This window comes from Octopus sinensis, linkage group LG6, assembly GCF_006345805.1.
Source record: "Octopus sinensis linkage group LG6, ASM634580v1, whole genome shotgun sequence".
NCBI classification, from domain to species: domain Eukaryota; kingdom Metazoa; phylum Mollusca; class Cephalopoda; order Octopoda; family Octopodidae; genus Octopus; species Octopus sinensis.
In genome coordinates this window covers 3,244,230-3,272,022 of record NC_043002.1, presented here as the reverse complement: position 1 = coordinate 3,272,022, position 27,793 = coordinate 3,244,230, and the positions used below count along the sequence as shown (strand labels likewise).

The 27,793-nt window shown below is 38.3% G+C and overlaps 1 protein-coding gene across 5 annotated transcripts; it reads left to right on the top strand.

Moving 5' to 3' along the window:
* The first annotated feature begins 2,199 nt into the window (after window positions 1-2,199).
* On the top strand, window positions 2,200-26,312 carry LOC115212911 (heterogeneous nuclear ribonucleoprotein A3 homolog 1). Of its 5 annotated transcripts, XR_004999543.1 has the most exons (14): window positions 2,200-2,358; window positions 4,246-4,418; window positions 4,525-4,645; window positions 4,857-5,058; window positions 7,039-7,164; window positions 7,470-7,535; window positions 7,797-7,874; window positions 8,136-8,327; window positions 8,508-8,825; window positions 8,981-9,121; window positions 9,235-9,360; window positions 13,660-13,713; window positions 25,633-25,738; window positions 26,215-26,312. XR_004999543.1 is itself a non-coding variant. In XM_036503549.1 (12 exons), the coding sequence occupies exons 1-11, from the start codon at window positions 2,323-2,325 to the stop codon at window positions 9,324-9,326; spliced, it is 1,539 nt and encodes a 512-aa protein (XP_036359442.1). In that variant the 5' UTR covers window positions 2,200-2,322; the 3' UTR covers window positions 9,327-9,360; window positions 9,800-10,543. The 5 variants fall into 5 exon arrangements, 4 of the variants coding, with proteins under 4 accessions (XP_036359442.1, XP_036359441.1, XP_036359444.1 ...); XM_036503549.1 differs by lacking the exons at window positions 13,660-13,713; window positions 25,633-25,738; window positions 26,215-26,312 and adding an exon at window positions 9,800-10,543 and having other exon boundaries at window positions 7,039-7,158; XM_036503548.1 differs by lacking the exons at window positions 13,660-13,713; window positions 25,633-25,738; window positions 26,215-26,312 and adding an exon at window positions 9,800-10,543.
* Window positions 26,313-27,793: the final 1,481 nt, after the last annotated feature.

Here is a 27,793-nt window from a genome sequence, read left to right as displayed (position 1 = left end):
CAGCATTGCAGGTCTAACACAAATATACACTCTGCCCTTTATTTTGTAGGCCAAGACTTTTGTTGCCAGCATTAGCAACAGCTACCTGAACCTTCTCAACCTGTTCTTACCCTGGTTATTATACTTTCATCTCATATGTAATAAAAGCTATTGACCTCTTCTAGTGAGTTGTTCACATATCTTTGAGAATTTATGTTCAGTGCACTCATAGTATAAACTGCTTCAGTGCATTAGTCACATAAGAAGCTTACCTTTCCTGTTTATCTGCCTGTGATTCCTCTACATCATTTGTGTCTCTAGCTTATATTGAGTACAACATAAGATGTTTATGTCTGCCTCTTTTCTCCACATCAAGCAAAGCTATTTTTCCTGAAGATGCCACAGTTTTGGCTTTTGTTTTACTTACTAAAACCTTAGTCTTAAGTTTACTTTTAGATCCCTTGATTCTAGATTTAGCTTCCATGACTGGAATTTTTTCTCTTATTCCCTATCAATTCAACTATGAGAACTCCATCATCAGCATTTAGGAGTTGTCATGGACAGCTAGTCTTGAACTCTTTTGTGATGGTCTACAGGACTATGTTGAATAGGAGAGAACTGAGGAACTTTGGTGAGCTTCTACGTTCACCTCTGAAGTTGCTGTTGACTCTCACTTTCAGCATACATAGTTTGTACAGCCCTCACAAGACATTCATCAACAGCTAGCTTCTTGAGTGAGCTCCAAATTACAGAGTGTTAGATGCTTTCTCTGAGTCAATGAATGCCAGAAATAGTGGTTCACTTTTGACCAGGGTATTTCTCTGTAACACTGCCCTGTATTAACTCGTACCCTTGCTTCGTCAACAGCCACATACATTATGACCTAGGCTGTGTGTAACTGGCCGTTTCAAATCTGGATTCAGCCGCAGGCCAAATGACCATTACCAATAATTCCAGTTGGTATGATGCCGCTTCATAACCTCAACAATCATTAATTTATTATCGATCTGAATGACCCCAGGTGTTAACTGGCGCAAGTGAATTGAAAAAAGCACAAAACTGGAAATCGAATGCCAGTTTAACTGACATCGTTCTCAGTATTTTTTAAACTTTAATTCAACACGTGGGGATTGAATGATAATTAAATTCGTAATATCGGAATAATTAATTTCAAAATTAATCATAATTAATTTTTGACTTAATTATTCTCAGGAACTTTCCCGCGTGAAATTGAGTGAATTATATATAACTCATCCTTTAAAAAAATATTATATTAATAAATTGAATTAAAGGATGGGTTATTTTATTTATCGTTTTGACCTAATAAAAATATTTGTTGTTGAGGTAAAGATAAATCATAGAATTACTTAACAAGACACTCCAATAAATAGCGTATTCAATTAATTTTAAACATTACGAGTTTAAAATTGTATTTCAAACCTCATTTGCTTTCACACACACAAATTTTTAACCGCTTAAATATGTTTCAGGATGTAGGTACATTTAAGGATGCAAAAATACGATTTTGAATATAGATTTCAATACAAAATAAATAAAACATTAGAGATTGTATTATAATCTTGCGTAAATAAAAATTAGAAAACCAAAAATATGGTTTCTATTTGAAACCTGACCAACATTGTTTCAATAATTGATGTCATGTTGAAAGGCATAGATCTACTTTCACTTTATTTCCCTTGTTATGCTAGTCACCCCTCATAATAGAATCGATTATTACGACGTATTATCTGAGGGATACAAATACTGTCCACTTTGTCACATTATAAATATTTATTGTGTTTGTTAAGGTTGATTCATGACGCATTGACTTTCGTTGTAGCCATTAAATAGAAATATGTTGTATTATTAGTGGGCGACTCGATATTTATTAGTTTTTACATAATTCAATCAGTTATGGGAGATAGTTTTTGGGAAATCATTTGAGAAACGTTTTAATTATTTGTGATGAGGCAACTAAAAACTACGACGTAGATGAATGTTCTTCTTCTTCTTCTTGCAGTCAACCTCGTGGCTTTTAATTAAGATAAACAAACCGGAAAGGATATAAACTTTTATTTTACACTTTCACCATACACCACAGGCATTGCTTTTCAACCCCATTTAATTATTCACTCTAAAACACAATACAATTCAACACTTTATTTATAAAACCGAATCGACATCGTTTTTATTATATTTGAAATTTTCCGTCTAAAACGGTTACAGTTTAGCGAGTTACCTGCCCTTGGTTGTGTCTCTGTATTGCTCCTTCTGCCGGCAGAGGGCGTCGTTGCGCCGTGCTCTGATTGGTCAACTTCAAACCCTGTCTTCCCAGTCTTTACAATGGAAGGAGATTATTCGCCTCCTTCGCAAAGGAAGGTGAGACACTTTTTTTACAATTATATTGCAACTCTTTCAACAAATTTAAATGTTTTTCTCATATATTTATTACTAAACTCTTTTCTTGTCACGTATTTAATGACTATTCTCGGCTCCCTCGTCTGAAATTTAACCCTAAACCTTTCTCCAACGGTTTTTCCTTCTCCCCCCCCCCTCTCCGGTAAATTTAAGGAAATCGAATTAAATCAGAAAAAAATGACAAAAAATAATTCTTAATTAATGTTGGAAACTTATTTGCTAATCTATGAATATATATATTGAGAAGTAAGAGCAAGATTTCCTGTTCCCTTGGATAGTTTTTCCTTTTTACTCAGAATCCCTTTATCTTTCTTTGTTGCTGAGTGCGAGAAAAAAATTGAGTCGAAAATCCACAAATTTTCTTATTTTTATTTCTTAAATGAGATTTAAAACCAAAATTAAGGATTCGTAAATCTGTTTCACGAGATTACGAGTAAAATTGTCAGGTTTTTTGTGTGAAAAAATGGTAAAATCTGCCAAAAGCCGGCAACTCAGGTGCTTTTAATTTAGAAAAGAAAAAAATGCCGTTTATTAATTGCATGAAATTCGTTTATTTCTCCCGACTCTAAATCCGCCGAATCCTCCTCGTTTCCTGCTCAATATTCCTCGAAGCGAGAGACTTTTATTAAATCATCGATGCTCGTTCGCCATGTTTGTCTCTCGATGGCGTAACCGGGAAGTTTCTTCTTCTTCTCTCGAATTATTTCAATTCGACAAGCAAAAAGGAAACGTTTTTCCCATTTCTCTTTTTCATATTTATTCATTTGTTCTGCAAATTGTCATGGACACAATCAATCCAGACTTTATCTGCAACTAGACTCGCCAATTAATTCATAAAATTTTGGCCGGTTTTGAATAAAATGGAAAATGTTCACTTTTTCCTTGGTTTTGAAAGTCTGTAAATTGTTTAAAAATCTATTTTTGTGATCAAAGAAAACCATCGCCGCAAAAATAAATCTACAGTAGTAAATAGCAGGACCTAAAGCCGTTGTTTCTCTATTAATAATAATATACTGTAAATGGTTAATAATAGTAGTAGTAATACTAATTGGTGTTGGGTCAGTGAGGTTGGTCGCCGCACGTTTCCTCCTTTTTCAACAACGTAATTCGCACCAAAAACCGTAAAACTGCTACTTTTATTTCACTTTTAAAGATTCTTTCTAATCTCACCAATTTCTATTTTCAATGTTAAATATTTAAAAATGGTTGTGATAAATTTTATTCACTTTTTAAGTAATTTGAAAAGGAGAGATTTTTGAAACAAAAACCCAGTAATTTATAATTATTTGTAGAAGTTAATTAAATAATTTGAAAAGGAGAGATTTTTTTTTCAAATCAATTTTTGAAACAAAAACCCAGTAATTTATAATTACTTGTAGAAGTTAAAAGATAATTTGATTGCAAAATTTCGAAAGTAAAAGGTATTCGGGAATTCCTCATACCTTGCTAATTTCAAAATTATTCTTAAAACTAAAGATTATTTTTCAGTGTAAGAATTAATGTTTGACTTTTAGGCGAAATTACTCGGTTTAAATGATGATTAACTAAAATTTAATTTCGATTTGAAAACGGACTTTAAATGATGATTGACCGGGGAAAATCCCCCCCCCCAACTAATTAAATATAGGAAAGGAGAGATATATTAATTTTTCTTGAGGGTCTTCTAACTAGTCAAGGTGTGGCAAACTGCTACTCCATGAAAAGAAAGCTTATTGTCGAGCGAAAGTGCACCATGCGCTTCTGAGAGGGGATGGGGAGAGAAAACGGTCTCCAGTGTAAAATTTAAATGTTTACAGAAATTTTGCATTAAGTTCTGCAAGAAACTAAAGAGGCTTTTTTTGTTTTTAGTATCCCAGACGTGGACGAAAACACTTCGATGATGGACCTGATTCCGAGAAATTCAGGAAACTTTTCATTGGCGGTCTAAGTTATGATACCAATGAAGAAAGTTTGAAGAAATACTTCTCAAAATGGGGTGATATTGTTGACTGTGTAGTGATGAGAGACCCCAATACTAAATGGTCAGTATTTTTCATTTGAATTTTAAAATGTGAAGATTTTTGTTTATTTTTAAAATTCACTTTTCTATCTACAATTTGTTTATTCTTTTTTTTTTTTTTAATTAAGGTCTAGAGGGTTTGGCTTCATTACTTACAAAAATGTGAACGAAGTTGATGAAGCTCAGAAGAATAGACCACATTCCTTGGACAACCGTGAAGTTGAGACCAAGCGTGCTATGCCGAGAGATGTAAGTTCTTGAAGCTCAAATATAGAATTTTAATTGTAATGCGTTTTATCGATTTAGAACTTGTGTATATTGTTGGCGTGTCCAGCTTTCAAAGTAAATTATTAAAGTATTTGATAATATTCCATTTTGCAAGCAATTGAGATAGACAGTTCTAATGGTTCTTTTGAGGACATATTCATAAAAAAAATTTTTCTTATTTTTACTCCTACAGGATGCTGAATCTCAAGCAACTGTCAAGAAAATGTTTGTTGGTGGTCTTAAAGAAGACATATCAGATGATCAGTTACGGGAGTTTTTTGAACCTCATGGCAAAATAGCAAACATTGACTTGATTACTGATAAAACCACTGGCAAGAAGAGAGGATTTGGTTTCATTTCCTTTGAAGATTATGATACTGTGGACAAACTTGTCTGTGAGTATTCATCCTAAACTTGATTGCATTGTGATTGACAAACAAAATCTCATCTGGTTACTACGAAACAGTTCTACATGTATTTGTATGGACAAATAAATGTGGACCCTGTCTCTTGATGGGTTTGGTCAGACAAACCAACTCCAGGACTTATTCCGTTGGTCTCTCTTAGAAGAAACCCAATACCAGTTGTCACATGTACGACTGGCATCTTCTAAATTCACTGGGGCTGTAATAGAAGTCTCTCTCCAAATGTGCTGTGCACTGGGACTGAACCTGAAACCATGTGATCGCAAAACAAGCTTCTTAGCCATTCAGCCGGGTGCAAACCCCGACAGCCCCTTTGTATTTCCCTTCAAATAGAAGCAGCAGTCTGTTAATAAATTTCCTAGAGTCTATTACATGTACCTGGAAGCTTGCTTGTTGCTCCTCACAGCATCCACGAGTCGGGTCATGATGTAATGTGGATAAATACTAATGTATGACATCACATGCAAATGAAGCCAATTACACAGAACTCATTTGTGCTATAGAATGTGTCTGTGATGATATGTCTGTATTTTTTTTTTTCTTTTATTCTTTTACTTGTTTTAGTCATTTGACTGCAGCCGTGCTGGAGCACTGCCTTTAGTCAAAGAAATTTACCCCCCAAGGACTTATTCTTTGTAGGCCGAGTACTTATTCTATCAGCCTCTTTTGCCAAACTACTAAGTTATGGGGACGTAAACACACCAGCATCGGTTGTCAAGTGATGGTCAGGAGACAAACGTATACGACGGGCTTCTTTCAGTTTCCGTCTACCAAATCCACTCGCAAAGCTTTGGTTGGCTTGAGGCTATAGTAGAAGACACTTGCCCAAGGTGCCACACAGTGGGACTGAACCTGGGCCATGTGGTTGGGAAGCAAGCTTCTTACCACAGCTACACCTGTACCTATGTACTTTGCTGATGCATCTAAATCTCTTGTAAAGCACAGATTTGTTGGCAAAAGTGTTTGGAAACAAATTCCATTACTAATGCCAGAAGGTGACAGAAAAGTGAAAGACATTTTTAAGTTGGGTGTTACATGGTGAGGAAGAGAAGTTTTAAGTCAGAAAAAATTGAGGGTCTGATGTGAAGAGAAACAATCTTTAAAAAGGAAGACGTACATTTGTGTATGTGAGAAATGAAAAATTTCTGTAATTGCATACGAATGGATTTGTTGGTCACTTCCATGGCTATTAAGAACATGGATACGAATGGGAAATCCTTAATATTGCAAGGGTAGATTGAGTAGAAATTGGTTAGCATTATTATGTAAGCAAAACTTGGCCTAAGCTCTTGTACTGTGGATACATATGGTTAAGATGTGGCCACAGAAGCAGATGATAATGAGTTTGATGATGACATTTTGGTGTCAGTGAGTTCATCGTTGGGCAGCAGAGGTTTTTGGATTTCCCTCCTCTTGTATGTCAGCATCTGGTTATGTTTGTGTGTTTCAACATATTACTGGGATATCCATGGCTAGACCTGTATTTATTTCTTTACTACCCCAGGGGGCACAAACAAGGACAGGCAAACGAATTAAGTCGATTACATCGACGCCAGTGCGTAACTGGTACTTAATTTATCGACCCCAAAAGGATGAAAGGCAAAGTCGACCTCTGCGGAACTTGAACCCAGAATGTAACGGCAGATGAAATACGGCTATGCATTTCGCCCGGCGTGCTAACGTTTCTGCCAGCTCACCACCTATCAATGACAGGGTTTATTTGAAATCTATTTACAAGCAGCTGCAAGCAAATTCCCACTGAACGGGCTTGGAGGCTGAAGCCCAAATCTGGGAATCACAAAAGTATTGTGACTTGTGTGTGACTATGGTAATTGTTAGGGTTTGGCAATAAGATGGAAATTGGGGAAACGTTCTCTGGTTAAAAGCTTTCCTCCTATTTGTGTGTGCCATCACTATTTAATGTCTTATGTGTGTGTAATATATTTTCAGTGAAAAAGTACTTGACTTTAAATGGAAAGCAAATTGAAGTGAAGAAGGCCCTGTCTCGCTCTGAAATAAACAACAGCAGAATGGGTGGCGGACCTGGCTATGGCGGCGGCGGCGGTGGAGGTGGAGGTAAGTGTGACACTTTCTTTTCTGAAAAACTGGTTCTAGTTTGGTAGTTACTTACTGTTTGACAGAGTTAGTGTGAAATGCAATGAATGTTCGGTAGAGTTGCTGAAATGCAATGAAATATTAGCAACAACAACGATAGGGTATACTAGTAGGCTGACTCACTCCGACGACTATGTTGTCCAAATACATAATGATGTATTGTCCTTATTTGCATGAATTTGAATTTCTGTAAATTATGGGTGGTGGAGATGGTTTTAGTGAGGGAGCTAAATTGTGTGCCTCAAATTGTAAATTCTATTGTACAGGTCCCCGAGGTGGACGAGGTGGCAATGACGGTCCTGGCCCCATGAGAGGTGGTATGGGTGGAAGAGGTAGGTTTGTGATTGCACTTAACCATTCTTAAAAGTCTGTTGACTCTTTTACTGCCCAGTTATTTTTTCCTTTTATTTCTGATCCTTTTTTTTTTTCTAAGTTAGGAAATAATGTCCTCTGAGAACTAGTGATGTATGCTTCAGTAATTTTATAATTTAGGAATAGCTGCAATAATCGGATATTTTGATGCATGTTTTATATTTGAACCTTATTGTATACGATTCAGTGTTGAGAGAGAGATTTTGCTGTTCTCATTCTAGGTGGCTCTGATGGTGAGTGGTCTCCTGGATTTGGTAGAGGCTTTGGAAGAGACAACTTTGGTTCTGGAGGTGGTTATGGTACGTTAAAAGCTACCTTTTCATATTTTTTTATGCCTCTTAACACAAAAGCCTGTACTAAAATCACATTTGCAATTGTGGATTTTGATTTGTAAAACTGTTTGGAATAATTGCTCTTCATTTTAAATCTCCTGCTTTGAAATGGTTTTCAAGCTTTATCTTCCTTAAATTTTGATTTGGTTCCATTTGACAGGTTTCTAAAGATGTTTTCTTGTATTTCTTACGTGTCGTTGAAGTTGTCTTTTTGCTTTGTTTCCACAGGAAATTTCGGAGGTAGCGGTTATGGTGGCGGTGGCGGACCCGGTGGTGGTGGTGGTTATGGTGGCGGTGGCGGACCCGGTGGTGGTGGTGGTGGTGGCGGCGGTTACGGCGGGGGTGGATATGGGGGTGGCGGTGGTGGACCCAGTGGGAACTATGGACCTGGCGGCGGTGGCGGAGGGCCTGGTGGATATGGTGGGGGTGGCGGCTATGGAGGTGGTGGTGGTGGAGGACCCGGTGGATATGGTGGTGGTGGCTACGGAGGCGCAGGTGGTGGCGGATATGGGGGTGGAGGTAGTGGAGGCTACGGAGGAGGTGGCAGTGGTGGCTATGGAGGTGGTGGATATGGTGGCGGTGGAAGTGGTGGATACGGAGGAGGTGGCGGAGGCAACTACGGTGGCAGTGGTGGTGGTGGTGGATATAGCGGCGGTGGTGGAGGTAACTATGGTGGTGAGGGTGGTAACTATGGCGGAAGTAGTGGCAGAGGTGGGGGAGGAGGTGGAGGTAATTACGGCAGTGGAGGTGGTGGTAGTGGCAACTACGGGGGTGGGGGTGGCAATTATGGAGGAAGTAGTGGGGGAGGAAGCGGTGGTTATGGTATGGGCGGTGGTGGTGGAAGTGGCGGCGGCGGGGGTGGCGGTAGCTATGGCGGATCGCAAGGAGGCAATGATTTCAATGACAGTTTCAGCGGAGGTGAGGATTTCTTTGAAGTTTGCCTTTTTTTTTTCCTTCTCTCTAATTTATTCGATTTTTCCATTTTGATGTTATAATCTCCATCTTCAGCATATTGTTTTTATGTGGATGTTTTGAACCTGTTTTGAAAGTATCAAATTTTGATTGCTTGGCAGGAAACAGCAATAATTGGCGAGGAGGAGGCGGCGGCGGTAGCAGCAATTATGGCAACAGTTATGGTGGCAGTGGTGGTGGCCCAATCAAAGGAAGTGGTTCAGGTGGCACCTACTCTCAGAGAGGATCTGGTCCTTATGGAGGTAAAAAGATGTGGATTCTGTCATTTTGTTGGGATTGAAATCTGAGACTTGTTGCATGTGACTTTTGAATTGTGGTGCCAAATTAATTAAAATGGTTTGTTGAAATGTTTTAGGTGGCTATGGCGGCGGTAATTTTGGAGGAGGCGGCGGAGGCAGTGGGGGTGGCGGTAGCGGAAGTGGCGGCGGCAGCAGCTACAGACGCTAAAAAAAAACTAACCTGGCAGCGACTTAACATTCAGGTATTTTGTGTTTTCGATTTTTTCCGTGTGATTGAGGGTCTGTTTCAAATTGATATTTTAGCCAGTTTAGTATGTATTAGAGTAATAGGGTTTATAATATATATAAAAAAAAGCAATGTTGATTACTTTATTTCTTTTCACTTCTTTTAGGAGAAGATTTCTTAATAATAAGGATGTTACTGGAAAGGCTTTTACAAACCAGTATTGCCTAAAAATATTTAATTTTAATTTCTAAAATAATAGTATGTTAAAATAGATTGCAGTCTAGTTAGGTGGTAGCTTAGGCATTTTCATTGCAGGCTAAATGAAGTGACAAAATAATTAGCCTTTATGATAACTTGATAAAAACAATATTTGTATCTTGTTAGTGTAGAGTTTTCTAGCGATGATATTTTTTAAATGCATTTAAATATTAATCTGTTTTATTTGATATGTTTAGGCAGGCTTTACAGTGCAGAAACGGAGGCAGCTAGCTTGAATTGTACTTAGTGTAACCGTGGAGACAGGCAAGAGGCAATTGTAGTAGTACTGAGGAGAGACACAAGAGAGGCAGGATTGTACTTAGTGTAACCAAGGAAATGGGCAGAAGCAGATTGGTGGCTCTCAAAGAACACCACTCTAAATTTAAAAAAAAAAAACTTTTAAAAAGATGCAATAAAAAGAAGAAACAACAGAACAAAAAAAAATGACTTGGTAGCAGGCTTTGATCATCATTTTCCAATTTTAAGACATTTTCAAGTGACAGTCGTAGCGTAAGGGTCACATTTGGCCGTAGATGTATGAGACTTTGACACATTTTCTATATTAATCATTTGGCTTGTAGTTTAGAAGTGGGATGTGTAAGCTAGATTTGAAATTTTCAATATAAACAGACAATAATAAAGTTGTTGTGTTAGGTCTAATTAAGCTTTGACATTGCCCACTGCTTTGGCATAATACGTAAATATTAATTATATTAAGAAAATGTACAAAGGCAAAGTATTGGTCAGGTTTACTTTTCATGTAATACTGTCAACTGTGATGGTGTTTTGTGACAACACTTTGCTGACTGTTGTTAGGACTCCACACTAGAAAGCTGCAAGAGATAAAAAAACGGTGGTGCTAGAGCCTAGTAGTGTGAAACTAGTTTCTCTGTGAACTGTTATTGCTTTCCTTGAATGTTGAGTTCAGCTTTGGTGGTTATCAAAACAACAATGGACTTTCCAGATTTTTTTCCAAATATATTTGTTGTGTTCTTCTTCTTTCCATAGTGTAATAAGTCACATGTTATTTGTGAAAAACATGTTTGTGATTCTTTAGATTCTGGTCTTTCACTACTTATTATTTCTACAGCTCATAAATGGACAGTGTTAGTGATCTTCTGTGACCATACAGAATATTTGAACATTGTCTTACAGACACTTCCATAGTTTGTAAATGTTTTTGATACAAACCATTATGTCATAGCTGATTTTTTCTAGTCAGTTATCAAACAACTGTCATTTTCATCGAACTGCAGTAAAATTTGCATGTACCCATTTTTTTAAAACTTTTTTTTTTAAATTTTTTCTCCCTAAAAAATAAAATATTGAAAATTAGTCGTTGAGAATGTGTGTTATTTCTGTTTCTATTGGGTATACATTAAGAAAACATCTGCTCATTGTGGAAGTCTAATTTGTTTAAACGAATATTTTAGTAGCAGCGGCAGTACAGCTGTCATTGTTCACGGATACACAAGACTTTGTATTTCAAATTCTTTTATTTTGATTTTTGGGTGTTTTTTTTTTTTTTTTTTACTCCTTAATAAAAGGAAGTTCCAAATCATCAGAAATACATAATTTAGGAATTGGACTTAATTCTTAAACATTTGCTGCACATTTTAATAAAAAAAATACTACTTTATTTAGCAAAAAGTTTGTGTTTGAGACATTAGCTATTATTAATGCTGTAGATGGAAATATAGAAATCTGTAAATGTTAAGTACAGCATATTTAATAATTGTATTTTGGATGAAAAATTAGTCTTTATTCCAGGCATTGATTTACTTGACCCAAGTCTCCTGAAATTGTAGCTTATTGCAGCTGCAAGCTTCCATAAAACTGCCCATGTATTTGCTTGTGTGCATGACTTTGGAGTAAGCTACAATTTTGAGAGGAACTCTTTCACCGCTGCAGACTTTCTACATGAACTTCCATTCTGCTTTCTTTTGTGGCTTATATCTAGTATTGTTTTAAATGGAGTAATCTTTCTGAACGAATCAATTTGACTTCCATATGTAACAGCACTGAGATATATTCCAACATAAATTTTGTTGCATAAAAACACCAATTCACTCTAGATTAAAGTATTAAGCATTAGTTTGGTTTTTTGTTAGACTTAGCTCTTAATGAATGACTTGAAATCTATAAAATTTTATAATGCTCTGTTTTTACATAGTGAAATTAATTATAAGATTTCCAAGTATTTTGAAGTTGCTCAAAATTTAGTATTTAGAATGGATTTTCATTAAAAAATACTTGTAACAATTTTTAAAATAAACCAAAAAACAAAAGGAAAAATAAGTTGGCTTCATGAAGTATGTTGGAATGCATCCAGTTTGGGTTATCTTTTTGTAAACCTTATTTGTATAAAATTATTAAATATCACAAATTTCTTCATAAAATGCTCTTTTAATGCAAACCTGGGACCAATTTTAAGTTAGTAGAGAAATTACTTTTAATATCAAATTTGAAAAGAAAAAAAGAATTTTAAAAATGTGTTTGAACATTGAAAAATGTTAAACTTGAGATTTCATCGTAGCAATTTCTGAATTCTTCACTACCGATAGATCGATCTGACTTAATGTTACCATTCCTCAGAGGAGAGAGAGTTACATGGACTCTAAAATGTTGTTATATGTTCATTTGTTCAGTGATGCCTAGCTTTTTCTTCATTATTGTTTGTTGCATCAAATAACAGTTAATCTTTAATCATACAAACACTTCCATCATGGACAGCAATGCTTTGATTTGCAAAATATTCTTTAAAATTACCAAATTCAGTTGTGCATTGCTCTGTTGTAAAAAAAAAATAAACAAAAACAAAACTGTTCATCGGAATATTTCCAAGAAATGGCTGATTCCCATCAACAGTTAATGTTTTGGCATGATACGTGATGCTGCTGTGATGAGATTCTTTAAATATTTCTTTGCAGAGTATTGAAATTTTTCAACTGAAAATGTTTCCTGGTTCTTATGTATTAAGCACTGCCTTTTTTAGATTAATATGATTGATGCAAAATTAATTATTTTTCATGGTTGAGTGTCATCACTCCAGATTAGAGTATGAAATCTCTGCAATATAGATTTATCTGTTGTGGTGGTGGGAATTAGAAAGAATTGGTTTTCTACAGCAGTTTTATTAGATAAAAACAAATGATTGGTGGCATAGCTAGTTGCTTTTTCACAGTCAGAAAAAATAAAATGGTTGATTGATGATCATGGACCCCCAAAAAACTCTTGAAATGATCATCCCCCAATGACGCCAGTCTAGTTAGTTTTTGCTTGAACAGGATTTTGCCATGTCTAACCCTTCAACTCACAAGATAGCTTAAAGTGTCAAGTCGCAGCCAAGGAAAAAGACACCTTTAAGTGCAGGTAAGATAGGATTTTAGTAAATTCCAACTTTTAGATTAGACTGTTAATTGTTTCCTAATTATTGGTTGTTTGTATTCGTTTAATAGTTTAAAAAGAGAAAATGGAATTTTCTATAGAGTCTGCTAAGAAAATGTCTTGTCAGGTAAACTTTTCCATGAGGTTCCTTTATTCAGCTGTTGATAGTTGATTGGTCAAAAATCTACTACATGCACTTTCGGCTTAATTTCTGTAGAGGCACTGAAGTAATGTATTTTATAATACTTTATATAATAGCTAAGAACTTTTTTTATGTTTACCTGGTAAAAATTCTATGAAAAGAAAATCTCACTAAACAGTCAAGACGTAGACCTTTTTCTTTTTTTTTTTTTTTCTTCAAGTGATATGGTTGATTCTCTGTGGGGCACTTTTAATGTAAATCTTTCGTGCTTTGACCCCACAAAATGTAGCTAATTTTTAGAATTGAAAATTGTTAGCAGCAGAGAAGTTCAGTGGCTGATAAGAAGAGCAGTTTGGTAATAAACCAAATTTTTTAACAAGATCAGTAAATTTTAATTCTGTTTGGAATATTGTGTTAGTGTAGAGAAATAGAACATGTAAAGATTGTGAGAAAAACCTGATTTTTATGAATACCTTTCACATTTTTATAGCAAAGTGTTTAAAAAGTGTATTTTTAATTTTTTTTTAGTTTGGTCCATCTGGCTTGCAGAAGTGTTGAAAATAAATTTGTGCTGCATCTATGGTGAGTAACATTTAATCATCATTTACCTGATTATTATTAATTTCCCCATTTCATTTCAAAATTTAAAGCCAGTCAAGCTGCTAAATGCGAGTTGGGAAAATCAGTCTTGTTATTGTGTTTAGGAAGTCAAGCTATGATTTGGTGGGGTCACCACTGATACCATTTAGACCCCTTTTCATACCAACTCACCTGACACTACTTTTAGGATACTGATATAAGTTGAAATTTTCTATTGTAAGTAGTCTTAGTAGGAAAGCAGATAAATCACAAATGCCTTCAGATAGATGACAGTAAAGGTGTAGGTAGAAATTCCGGATGTACCCAGTGCAAGCTCTGGACACAGGAGGTGCAGCAATATCAGAAGGTTAACAGGAAACTAGCCTGGCAGATGCACAGGTACAATAAACACTAGACTCAGAAAATAGACTCCAGGGAGGATGCCTAGAAGTAGTTGACAGCTTTTGTAATCTAGGTGACCGAGTCAGCAGATAAGGTGGATGCTCTGAGAGCTTGGCTGCTACTTTTGTTGGCAACAAAGGCCTCTCAGTGAAGGGCAGATTGTAGGCTGTGGTGGTAGAGGAGAGGTGAAGGCTTGAAAGAAATGAATCTAGAATGATTCATTGGATGTTCATGTTGAGAAAACTAGGACATGAGAGGCAATGTGGTGTGCAAGAGAGGTGATTACTGCATTGGTATGGAGGCGGACAGCTGTGTAATGAAGTGCTGATCTCAGTGGAGGGAACCTGCAGAAGGGGTAGAGCCAGGAAGATATGGGACGAGGTAGTGAAGCATGTTCTTTGAATGCTACTGTCTCCAGAATGCAATGGCAGGTGATGGTGACCTTCGGCAATTTACTGTACTTGAGCAGGCTAGGTCACATTGTAGATGTGGCTGGTGCCAGTGACACAAAAAGAGCCCACTACACTCTCCGAGTGATTGACATTAGGAAAGGGCATCCAAGCCAAAATCAGACTGGAACCTGGTGCAGCTCCCTGGCTTGCTTGTTCCAGTCGAACCATCCAACCCGTGCCAGCATGGAAAGGGGACATTAAATGAATGATGATGATTCCCTGTTAATTTATAGTCCAAACCCCAGCTTAATAACGCCAAAGCTATTTTACCAAATTCTTTATTTTAAAAAATCAGTTGAAACAGCAAATTTCAAGAGAAATGGGATAGTGAAAGGATCAGTCTTCTAAAATTGGTAACAGTTCAAAGGAATCTATATTAAGTCTACTGGATATTACTGTTATTGGCCTTTTACACTTTTCCTGAAGGTGTTTTGTGCAGCTAACTAGTTTTTAGCTGTTTGTTATTGTAAAGCTCCAGGTTCTCTCAGATCTGCTTTTTTCTACCCAGAACTCACTGATTCAATGGAATCAGTGTGGGGGAGGGGCATTAGGCTGGCCACCATGTTGAAGGGGTAACAAGCAACAGCTTGGTACTGCCGACACTTACTGCATACCTGTAAGACTTGGGGGGGTTTACAAACATTGTCAAAAGAGCTAAGCTGCTTCCAGGCGAACTGCCTGAGAAAATATTTGAAAATCACCCAGCAAGACAAGGTCCAAGGCACGGGTGTGGCAGAACAAAAAACCTCAAAGTGCATCCAGTCCAGAGCTAAACTCCTTGTCTTCAGTCCAAGCAAACCACCAATACTCAACCTATTGCACCCGGCCCTCTCAACACACATCAGACGAGTTGGCCCTCTCTTCCTCTCCCACGTAATGTTCTTGGTTTACTGTTTGTATTTTTGCTCTCAGTAATAATAATAAATTTAACAATGCCTGAATTTGAAGCTAAGGTAGGAACTGCAAATTATGAGACATTGTTGAAATTCCAAGCTCTTTTCTCCCTCCCTGCTTTATGCAAATTATAAGGGATATCTTTCAAATTTTAATGATCCCATTCTATAGAATTCATTCTCTGCTATTTATAGCAGCAAGTTGATTTCATTATTTCGAATATAGATTGGATGTGACAGTTTGCGAATCCTTAATTATTCAGAGATTTTGCTTTAAATGGCAATTTTAATATGCATCAAGTCCCATATTTAGATATATTTTGACTGATTTCTTTTTTTTCTTTCACTGACTCCCATTTTCTCAGATACATTTTAGCCAAAGTATTCCTCCCCAAACTTCAAGGGAAGCAACCGAGCCTTTCTGCTAAATTATATTCCAAGCTTTGTAATACTGCAGCAAGGGACCCACAGCAAACCCACCATTCTGTTTATTCCCTGCCATGCTTTCCTCACATCCTCCTAACACTCAACCCCCCATAGCAAGACACTTGTACTTGTCCCCTTCTCATTGCTTTAGCCCTTTCAACATCTGGCATAAGGCTACCTCCCATTATTTAAATACTCCCCTCCCTACTCAAAAGCAGGTGCTGCCTCACCTCCACCCTGCTTACTATACTGTTTCGTTTTTCTTTCTTTCTTTCTGTCTTGCTTAATTTACTCGGCAACCTCTCTGGTGCCACAGTGGCAAGACAAGGGCATCCAGCCATGACAACTATGTTGAAGCTGATAGTGGAACTTGGGGCCACTCTGTGGCACACTGGGTTCTGTCAAACCATCCCGTGCCAGCATAGAAAACGGACAATTGATGATGATTAGGATACCTATGTCTCTCTCTGCCACTGGTTATTATACAACCATGCCATTATATACCATCGTCTTTAAATACGAGGGGGTGATCATTAAAATTCCCTTCTGATCCCCTTCCAGTTATTGCAGGAGACAGAATTTGTATGGCTATAATCATACATGTTTCTGCCTGTCACTTTGTAAATTGCAGCTTTCCTCTAGTATTTGTTTGTCTTTTACGGCCAATGAAGTGGACAAAGGTGTTGTAATGGAGGCAGTTGAGTGCAGATCAGTGATCAGGTTCTTATACTTGAAAGGTCGTACAGCAAAAGAAACTTCCGATGAGATGAAAGCTTCTGGTGACGATATGCCCTCATAGGACGTAGTCAAGCATCAGCTCCCCCAGATCGAATTTGGTTGGACATTGGTGGAAACTGATCCTATTCCTGGACGGCCACATTCTGCCATTGATGATGACACCATTTTGGAGGATCACTGCATAACTATTTGGCAACCAGCCCAAGAAGTGTTGGGCCTGGAAGAAATCATTTGCACATGCTCAATAGATTCCCCGGATGCTCACACCTTTTCAGGAGCAGGAACAAGTCAGCTGCTCCCAGGCTCTTTTGACAATGTACCAAGAAAACAAGAGTTTTGGTGGAAAGGTTATTACACAAGATGAAACCTAGGTCCATCACTATGATCCTGACACTGAAGTCCAGTCCAAGCAATGGAAGTATAACTCACCACAGCCAAAGAAGTCTCGTGTCCGACCCTCAGCAGGCAAAGTGATGCTCACAATCGTTTGGGACCAGCGTGGTGTAGTGATGGATTTTCTGGCAAAGGGCACCATAATTGATACGGCATAGTATGCTTCTCCATTGCAAAAATTGCAGGATACTATCAAAGCAGAGAGGCCTGGCATGCTGACTAAAGGAGCCTGCCTCTTCCAAGACAGTGCTCCAATTATTTACAATGTGCATGTTACCCTGATGAAAACGCATTCCTGTGGCTGTGAGAGCCTTACTCTCCTGATCTTGCATCATCTGAGAGTTCCACCTCCTTCCAGCTGTGAAGTCTTTTTCTGAAGGACACACCCTACCGACTTCTATGGATAAGGTCTTCACAGCTGCATAAAGTGATGGGAGAAGTGTGCTACCATTGGTATTGGCTGTGTAGAGAAGGACTAAGAATTCTGCCAGTTCTTGGGAAATGGGTTAGGAGAAATCTTTATTGAATCTGTCCATTCCATGTTTGGAACATCTCAGGTGTGTTGTTGAAAATCCATGGCTACCCAACATTATATGGGTGAGAAGTAGTAACTGGGAAGGGAAATCCGGTAATGTGGGGGGGGGGGGTCCGAGGTGAATGCCACACGATGAGGTGTGAGGAGGAAGTAACATGGTTAGAGATGCAGGTAGAGGTGAGTAACGAGAGAGGGGAGGAGGGTGTGCAAGGTGGCGTGAGGATGAGAGGGAGATGTTACAGTGAGCGAAGATGTTAGGGTGTTGGGAATGATGGCAGATATGAGAGGTGTACTGATGAAGGGAGGTTCTCAAAGGAATGGATGCGAGGAGGGCTGTCAGTTCTGCTTACAAGAAGGGATTGGATGTGAGGGGAATGTTTGATGGGGCAGAATTTGTTACAAGCCCTAAACAGTGCTGTTTTGCTATTCTCTAAGCAAAACAGATCGGCAATCATCTCGGTCTTTTGTCATCTCCATCAGGCTCCTCCTCAGCATCTTCAGCCTTCACTGCTTCGTCCCACATCCTCCTAGGTCTCCCACTTTCACAAGTTCCATCTGCTGGCACTTGTACTGTTGTCCATCCTCTTCACATGGCCAAACCAGGCCTCTTTGGCCAAAGTTTTCTCTCAGTACATTTTAATACTGATACTGCACATTCAAAGCAACATACTAGCTTCATTCTTCATCTTCTACCCGTTGCTTGGCCTCTCCATCCAGGCCTGTCCCTCACTACTGTGTCTCCTTGTTTATACACCAGCATTGTACTATCTGCCTTTCATTCTGAGGGGGAGAGAGAGACCTTTTGTAACCAACAGAGGCAATAGCTCTATCAACTTCTGTCAATTATACTTCCTTCCTTAACCTTCCAGTGATTCCACTGCACTTTCTTGTGCATGAGGTGCGCACCATACGGAATTCCTGCCTCCACCTGCCCTGCATATGGAGCTGAGTTATATAGCCGAGAGGAGGCGTCTGTCTGTTTTCCTGCTTGCTAAGTTAATTGTCAGGCTCTTCAATCCTAGATTCTGCGATGACAATGGTGTTGCAGATGTTTCTAAAGAGCGTCTGCTTTCATATTCCTTGTGTTTGGGTCTAGAGAGCCATGTCTTTATATTATGCTTCGTAGTTTAGAATAACTTTGTTCTTTGGGGTTTTCCCTCCCCCTCATTATTTTAATCAGTTTCCATCAAGTTTAACAAATCAGTCAATGAGATGTTCTCCTTTGTTGTTTGTGACTTCTTTATTCAATGGTTTGTCTTGAAGAATTCATCAAGCCACTTTTTTCAGCCCCACATTATTGAAATAAATACCTCCTCAGAGTGACTGAAAATGGGGATAGTCTCAAGGTGCTATGCTTAGGGAGTAGTGTAGGTGCAGTAGAATCTCTCAACTGAGCTTTTATAGTTTCTTGGTCAGATTAGCAATCGTGGGTGAGGTGGGGCGTTTTTGTGTTGCCAGTCAGGTTGCTTCAGCTGGATTACATCATTAACCCTTTCGTTACCAAACCGCCCGAGAAAAATTTTGGTTAATGTGACCAAGCCGCCCCAAACCACCCGAATTTACCTATTCATATTTAAATGAGAATATCAGAGTAAATCTCTTTAGTACATTCGTGAAAACACGTATTATACTTCGTAAACCATTCAACTACAGTTTTGTACAAAAATCGAAGTGTAATTTTTTTTCCGAAATTTGTTCCTATTGTGTTTTCAAAATTTGTAATTCTGACAAAAAATGGATACGAATTTCATTATATCAAGCAGCGAGTCAGAATTCGAAGGATTTTCTACTGAAGACCTTCATAAATCTAACTCTATGACTGAAAAAAAAAAAAGCATGTGGTATTTGATAATGAATCTGATGTTTCATTTTCCGAAAGTGAAAACAGTGAATCCGAGAGCTCCGACAGCGATAAAGAAAATGAATTGGCACCTGAATGGAGTGAAAATTGAAAAACTGTTTCTTTCGGTGATTTTTCTGAACCAAGCCACAGACTTTCCCACAAGAGTAAAGCCTTAGACTATTTCTTTTTACTTTTTCGAATGAGCCTATTTGAAATCATTACGGCAGAAACAAACGGTTACGCTAAACGTAAACAAAGCGAAAGAAACGATAGTTTGTGGTTTCCCTCAACCTTAAATAAAATTAAGACTATTTTGCCATAAATATTATTATGGGTATCAGAAAGTTACCCAGAATAACAAATTCTATCGTAAAATTTTGTTGTATACCCAACTGAATATTAGCTAATAACCCATTTTCTATAGCGATGTTTGAACAAAATTTTAATAATTTTATATTTTGTGGAATTTACCTGTATCTACCTGCAATTAGAGTCACTTTGTGACAAAAATTATAGTATAGAATTGGTTGAGGACATTTCATTAAAGTATCTTCAAAAATTCACGTTAATATATTGATAAATAAAAAAGTAATAGTTGTTTAATGAAACCAGACTAAATTTAGGATTGTGTTAGAAATTAATTGAAACACATAAGGGGTGTATTTTGGTCAGAAATATAGTAACGAAAGGGTTAAGCCAATGCATTGGTTGGTTTTCGTAGTGGATTAGCCCTTCCTAATCCTACCAGATCCAGATCATTGGGTTGCATAGATGCAGCAGCTCACAGCAATAGGGCCCGTGCTGGGCTTTGTCTCTTTCGTTGAGAACCTGTGTCACTCATGCATTATTTTTGGGTCTTACCCTTCGACTGAAGGTGACGGGCAGCAGTTTCATGAGAGCCTTGTGCTTGGTGGGGGATTGGTATGGCTCCTCATGGACGATCTTGTTCAGTCTGATCACTCGTCATTGGCTGGAACATGGGGAGTCTGTGAGGATGAATTTCCCTCCCCCTTGAAACAAAGTTCTCTCAGTTCGAACGCTTTCTTCCATACAGCTTTGGCAGCTAGATTGAAAGCAGAGACAGGCTGCCGGCGTCGGAAGGGCTGCTTCTTCCTACTCCATTGTCTGACATCGGAAAAGGCATAACATTTATTCAAATGTCAGAAATGTAGAGAATTGAGCTATAAAAAAATGCCCATAAAACACTTTTCTTGCTAATTGAAACAAATTAGGGAAAGAAATGAATTTATCTGAGGAACCTGTGTCTGCTACAGTTCATTGGTTTTGTTACAAGCTGGAAGACGCAAAGTCCGACCGATTTATAAAGAGTGCAACAACCAGGGGAGACTACTTCCATGATGGCAAGTCCGAGTTTGTTTCTCCCGCTTTTTGAATTACTTGGTATTCCATTGTCAGTCATTGTAAGCCACCTAAATTAAACATTCAAGACATATACCCCCTACACTTATACGGTAGAACGTAACCCACAGGAGTGGGTTTAGTGTGAAGAAAGGGTCACTGTTTTTACTTGTTAGTCTTTGATTCAGAAGAAGCAATCAGTCTTCTTGGCTGTAGAAATATCGAGTGGAGGAGGAGGAGGTGTGTTCTGAGGTTGGTTTGTTTGGTGGGAAGCAGGTTTAGGGACCAGATTGGACTGAAGGAGGAGGAGCAGGATGTGTTTAACAATTGGAGACCCTGACATCTGTGAAGGAAGAATTCACATTGAGTTCCTTTACTAAAAGGTCGTATTTATTTCATTGACATCTTGTTAGCTAAAGAAGAGGACCAGGGTCAGATGGAATATCCCCCCCCCCCCCCACTTGAAGATTTGCATTGATTGTGGAATGCATCGGGGAGTAGTCGTCTCTCCATTCTTCTGGTCTCAAAGTGTTGGCAATTTCAGGGCCACTGATATTGGTCTTGAAATGTTTCTAGTATATTGTTCTGTTTGCCGATTCCCTTCTGAATTGCCAATATCTTTGCTTTGCTGAGGCAAGAATTTTTTATGATCCTTTCACAAGATCAGAATGAATATATGGTGTCTTTGCAAAAATTGAGAAGAATTTTGGTTGTGGGAAAGCAAAACTGAAATTTGAGAATTCCTCCACAATGGTCAGCAAATCTCTTGTTTTAGATTCAAGGTACTCAAGGACTGAGGGGCTTTTATCACAAAAATGGAATTTCGAATTCTAAAACCTTGGCTGTCTGAGATGTGGAGCCTGTAAGGATCATGCTTTTGCTTCTCCCCAGATTTCCTCTTTGGCATCAAGGTCAGCAGGGTCAGCTGCAGAAACCTTATGAGCTCCTCTGAAACTGTCCAACCATTGCCAGTATAGAGAACATGTGAAAGGATGAATATGGGAAATTGTTTGCTCACACAAAAAACAAAGTATTTATTGTGTGACGTTTCAACACCATTCCATAACTGACTACCACCACCACCAACATTGCTCTTCCCTGGCATTAGAAAGTGACTTATTAGAATCTTGAGAGCCTTAGATGCTAACAATTTTCCCCTTTTTGTTACCATTCCGTTTACTTTATCAAACACGATGGCAACTGGTTCCTTATCTGTTGGCAACTCGAATTGGCAGGCAAAGAGTCTCGACAGTAATGTAGATTTCCCTTTCTTGAACAGGAAGTCATTGGGTGTTCTGACTGGCAGCAATGACCTGACCCAAAGCTTTGGTCTCAGCAGGACCAATAGCTTTCATGGCAAAGTTGGCAGTGTCCCGCTTTAGACTCTCAAAGGCTTTCAGGGCTGAAGACGGAAAGGGAACTGAATCCTTTAGAGATCTCTTTGGTGTGAAGAAGACGAAAGAACAGTGAAATATGTTTTGGATCTGATCGATTAAATGTATTGGTGGTGTTGGTCTTGTTGATAAAAGAATGTCCACCTTTTCCTTGTTTAAAATAAGGTTATTTTATTTTAGAATCTTGCTGTTGTGATCGTGGGCGTTCTGGTGATAATCCACAAAGTTATGTTAATACGAGGTCTGATTTAGTATCTGGACTGTTGCCATAGTAACAAAGCCACACAGTGATGCTGCTTGGCAATGATTGACCTTAAACTCTGCTGTGCATGTGCACCAAATTTTAATGCTCTACCTCACATCTGCTGTTTACAGCAGTGCTTGCAAGGAAGGTGTGTAGCATGTGATTGTCACATTGACCATGACCAAAGTTCTCGTGGTGATACCTGCTCAGAAGCCTTCGCCAAGTTGCAGAAAGATTGAGTGGTTCCGACGTTTCCAAAATGGCTGAAACAATGTCAATATTGAGGAACGTTCTGCGGAACCTGCAACCAGCAGAACATGACTGATGTGCATGCCGCTGTGATGGGAAATCCTCGAATCACCATCTGTGCATTATCAGACGATGTGCAGATTAATTACATTTCAGTCCATTATCAGTGAAGATTTGGGTGTGAGACGCATGTCTGCCAACTTTGTGCCAAACTGCTTTCAGCTGACTGAAAAGACACAAGATCTCCTTGATTGTGTGGAGAATGATGGAAACTGCACAGATCTCTGGACAGGTATCGCCAAGCTTTTGGCAAAATTTGATGCAGATTATCTGCTCAACTTTCTCTATTAGAGTTAATGCAACAAACATACACTACACATCTTCCTTCCAAGCACTGCTGTAAACAGCAGAAGTGAACTAGAATGTTAAGACTTGGTGCTTGTGCACTGCAGAGTTCAAGGTCAATCTGTGTCAAGTGGCTTTGGCTTCATTACTATGGCAACAGTCCGGATAATTGTTGATCAGACCATGGATAGGCAATGGTGGCATTCAGTCCGTTTTTTGCAATTACTAATTATATGTAGAAAGCTAATGACCTCATTAGTGATTTCCAAATGGAATCTATCTAAAATAGAAGAAGCAATGACCATCGTCGAATGCAGTGTAAGCTTTGTCTTGTCTCTACTTTGTGGATCCAATGTAAGATTGTTTCTTCCTCAATCTGTGATGGAGAGAAGGCATCTAACAACACAGCGGTTTATTGTCTGCGAATAGTCCACAACCAGATGTTTGTTACGGTTATCGGCAGGTGTAACGAACACCTAAACCCTCTTTTAGCAAATCTCTCGTCTTAGAATTTCTGGTCATTCAGAGAATGTTGTTTAGATATTTCAGCTCTGAGTTTGCCGTCAGTTATGCGATCACAGACGGTTTCCGCTGTCCAAGTGGTGCCTGAGGAAGTTTTGTCTCAGGGATGACATCACAACAAAGATCATGGACAATGGAGAATGTGATTCACTCGCAATAATCATTTGAAAATTCAATACTGACTTGACTTAGACTCGATGGAAGTAGCTGCCTCCTGCTTGTGCCACAAATTCTTCCATTTATTCTAATAATTATTAACAGCACATGACAAGCAGTGAGGTGAGCCAGCAGGAAATGCAGCTTCTTTTGGATGCCACTGAAGATGTAGGTTGAGGAGATGAGCATTAGATCTCTCCTTGCTTCTTTGTGGGGCATTTAATCTGCAGAAGAACAACATGCGGATAAAACTGCTGTCACTGTTGAAAGATCAACCCTAGCCTCATTCAACTGAGACAGGCTGTGTAAAAGATGCTGACGTTTCCAGAGCAAATGTTTGTTCAGAGATTTGCAGATCTAGCTTTTCTTTTTTAATGTCAATTAAGCTTTGTTTTATCTGTGAAGAAGAAAAGCCATTAATTAAGGCTTCCTTTATAGTCATCTGTGTATTTGCTCAGCAGTGTTATGGCTTTAAGCTTTTCACTCGTTTGCTAAGGGGTTGTCTCCTGATTGATTAAACGCTTGTCTGTGGATAGCCCAAACATACGCTTCAATGTGTAAAGCCTGCAGACTCGGATTGTGTTTGGCAAAAGATGGTCTCGGAGCGAGACTGATTTAGAATAGTACGGCAGGGGAGATTACTTGGATCTATAATGGAAAGCCACGCATGCATTTAATGTAACTGTTGTGGATAAGAGACTGGGTGTCGTAGGATAGGGAGTTGGATAAGCATGAATCTGCCGGACAATAATTGTTGAAGGACAGGCTCTGAGCTTAATGAAAAACTGCTTCTGCTTTGTTATGTGGAGAGGTCACATCTCATCCTGCTTCCTTCTCCAGTGTAAAATGTTCCACATCTGATAAAATTCAATGACTGTTCCCGTTTATGATACATTTTTTTAGTAAGATGAAAGGAGTGCTAAACTTTCATTTGTCCCTGCTATGATGATTGGGTGACACACCATCCTAGCGAGTGATTTGCAGTTGAATAAAACCTCACAGCCCCAAATAAAAGTTCTGTATTGTAATTGTCTTGAATGGTAGATCTGAAAGAAGTAGGGACCTCCTCTCATAATGTTGTATATTTATAGATTCCTACTTTATTCCAGTAGATTGCCACCATTCTATTACTATGCACAGAATCATACCTTTTCTGTAACAAAGCTATTTTAGAAAATCTTTCTTGGGGCTAAATGACAGCAACATTTGTCGTAAGCCAGGTCTGTTCTGTTTATGTTGGCAAACAATCTTTACTCCAAAGTACTGTTGCTGAATATCTTTCGTTAGATCTATAAATCGTAATTTTCTAATTTATAGATCAGTGACTAATTGTCACTGTGAAAGCTATACATTTCGACTGGGAATTTGGCAGCGGCACCTCATACCGAACAATTATTCTTGTGCTGATGAAGGGAAGTAACCCGGAAATCGCGATACACAGATATTGTTTTGAGCTGAGTGGGGGTGCTAGATTCCCTTGTTCGGAAATATAAGGACACAGATCATGTCGTATAACCAGCTGGAGACAATGTCTCCTGGGGCTAAATTACAGCAACATTTGTCCTAGTCCAGGACTGCCATGTTATGTTAGCAAACAACCTTTCCTACATCTTTCATTAGGTTTGAAACCTTCCACCCATCACTGCTTTATTATCTTGTCAAATGTGGAAATTGGTCGACGCCCAGAACTTAACATTGATTTATGGTTCTTGTGAACTGAGTAACTTTGGGTCTGAAAGCTTTGTAACTTCCACAGTATCTCTATTTATTTATATTTCTTTAGTTATATCTGGTCTGTTAACCACTGAGCTGTGTGTTCTTTTCAAATTCTGCCATGGTCAATTTCAATAAGTACCAAGTAATCGACTCCTTCCAAATTTCCTGGCCTTGTCTGCTTACAGTAGAAATGATGATTGTTTTTGGTATCCTTACTAACCTCTACCTAAAACGTTTTATTAAATTTTTCTTTAGGACTTTTTTTTTTTAATACTCCTAGCTGTGATATCGAAGAGGACAACTTCTGCAAATCGTTCAGTTCTGGTTGACTTCAATTTGGAACTTTTGAGCAGGAAACAAGGTAAGTTCTTTGAAAACTTTTTGTCTGTACAAGAAGCTGTTAGTGTGACATTTAACGATTTTAAATTGATCAGTTTTAAGTGGATATATTTATACTTTAAAGATGCATCTCAGTTGTATGGATTGTGTGTGGATTTATAAACATGGGTTTGATTTATTGTGGCCGAGGCACATTTTGGTATTCCTCAGCTTCTCTGCCCCCGTTTTAATGCTACAAATAATTCATCCCCGGTTGACAACTTGTAACCCCAAGTACTTAGCAATCAGGCTTCTAATTCTGCTTCCAATGACCCCCAAAAAGCATCCAGTTTAGCCACAGCTCCCTTTTGATTGAAATAGAAATAAAGTTCATTTGTGCGAAATTAATAAATGACCATCCATAACTATTGTTGTCTCCGTTCCTCTTTCAATTGCTGCTATCTTTTCATGGACTGTTTTCACATGTTATGCTTAAATAGTTTTTTCTCTTTACTCCAGATTACTTGTGGTGAAGTGGAGGCTTTTATTCATCCTGGAAGCATGAATGAATGTACATAAACCTTTTTTAACTAAATAAATCTATTTTTCTACAAATACTTCTGGAATTTGTCTTTTCTTCTGACCCTGCTTGTATTTTTCATGCTGACATTTCATAAAAACTGATGTTTAAGTAAAAGCTGTCTCCTCAGGTCGGATGAATCCAGTCTGTGACTGTCAGGGTTTCCATCAGAGCAATCTTTACTTCCCATTTCACTCTCTTGGCATTCAAATTACTCTGTCAAATGCAATGCTTATTTATCTATTCTTTTGAATCATGCATTATCTCAGCTTTGAGATTTGCTTCGGGTGTGAAAGGTCAGAATATTTAGCTTGGATATGACCAGCTTAAACGCTAAGCAGTAAAAGTGATGGAAATGAATTTCATGTTTCAAAGACAATAGGAATGAGTTAAACTTGATCCCAGTAGATTGGGTCTTCTTCATTCCATGGGTAAATTCTCTTATATAAAGCTAAGGTCATGCTGGAGCAGAGTATACTTTAATGCATCTTATATAGTAAAGATGCCCCTCTGCAAAATGGATTTTAGAAGGTAATAGAATTCATTCTTTTTAGTTTTGATTCAGTAGTCTTAATTTATCAAACCTGCTGAATAGATTTCTATTAATTTGCTTGGCAGATCTTATTAGAAAGCTGACACAATATCACTTAATGTCTGCTTTCCATGCTGGCATGGGTTGGTCGGTTTGACTGGGCTGCCAAGCCAGGAACCCAGCTCCAATCCGATCTGGCAGTATTTCCACAGCTGGATGCCCTTCCTAATCTCAAACCAGTCAACTACACTTGAATGGGGCTCTTTTAAAATTTTTAATGTGCCACCAGCACGGGAGCCAGTCTGGCAATGATCTCGTTTAACCCATTCAGACATAGAAATATGGAAAAGAATCCAACAGTAACGCCCCTACCCTCTGGTGAGGGAACTTTTCATACAGGGATACCGGGGACCTGACCTTTGTCCCCGATTTAAGTGTGACTCAATCAGAAAATGTGAGCCAGGGCTCGGTATGTATTTAAAAAAAGAGTTGAAAAAGTGAGAAGCAAAGAACATCCAAGAAGAAAAACTCTGAAGATTGCTACACACATGTTATGGTTTATTGACTTTCTTTTTCACTTACATGTTTCACAAAGACAAACTGATGGGTTAAAAGGGTGGGTATGACCTTGATGTACAGCTAAAGTATAACAATACATCCTTATTTTAGCCTACATTTTTCCTAATGTCAGTAGAAGTCATGCAACAGTATAGCTAAACTAAAATTGAAAAAAAGGAAAAAAGACAATGTCTTTGATATGTTGGCCTACCAATGTTAAATAGAGTAAATCGGATCTGAAAGATGGTGTCGTCCTAAATTGGCTTTCCTTCTTATGACATGTTTCATTCTTAATACGTTGCCAACCAAGTAAGTCATCCAATAATCACCAGGGCACTGGTGCGCATCTCATGTTGGCAAAGAGTAGATTACTTTCTTAACCGAGAGCAGAGTTTAATCCTATGAATAACAGATTATTTACCAAATCA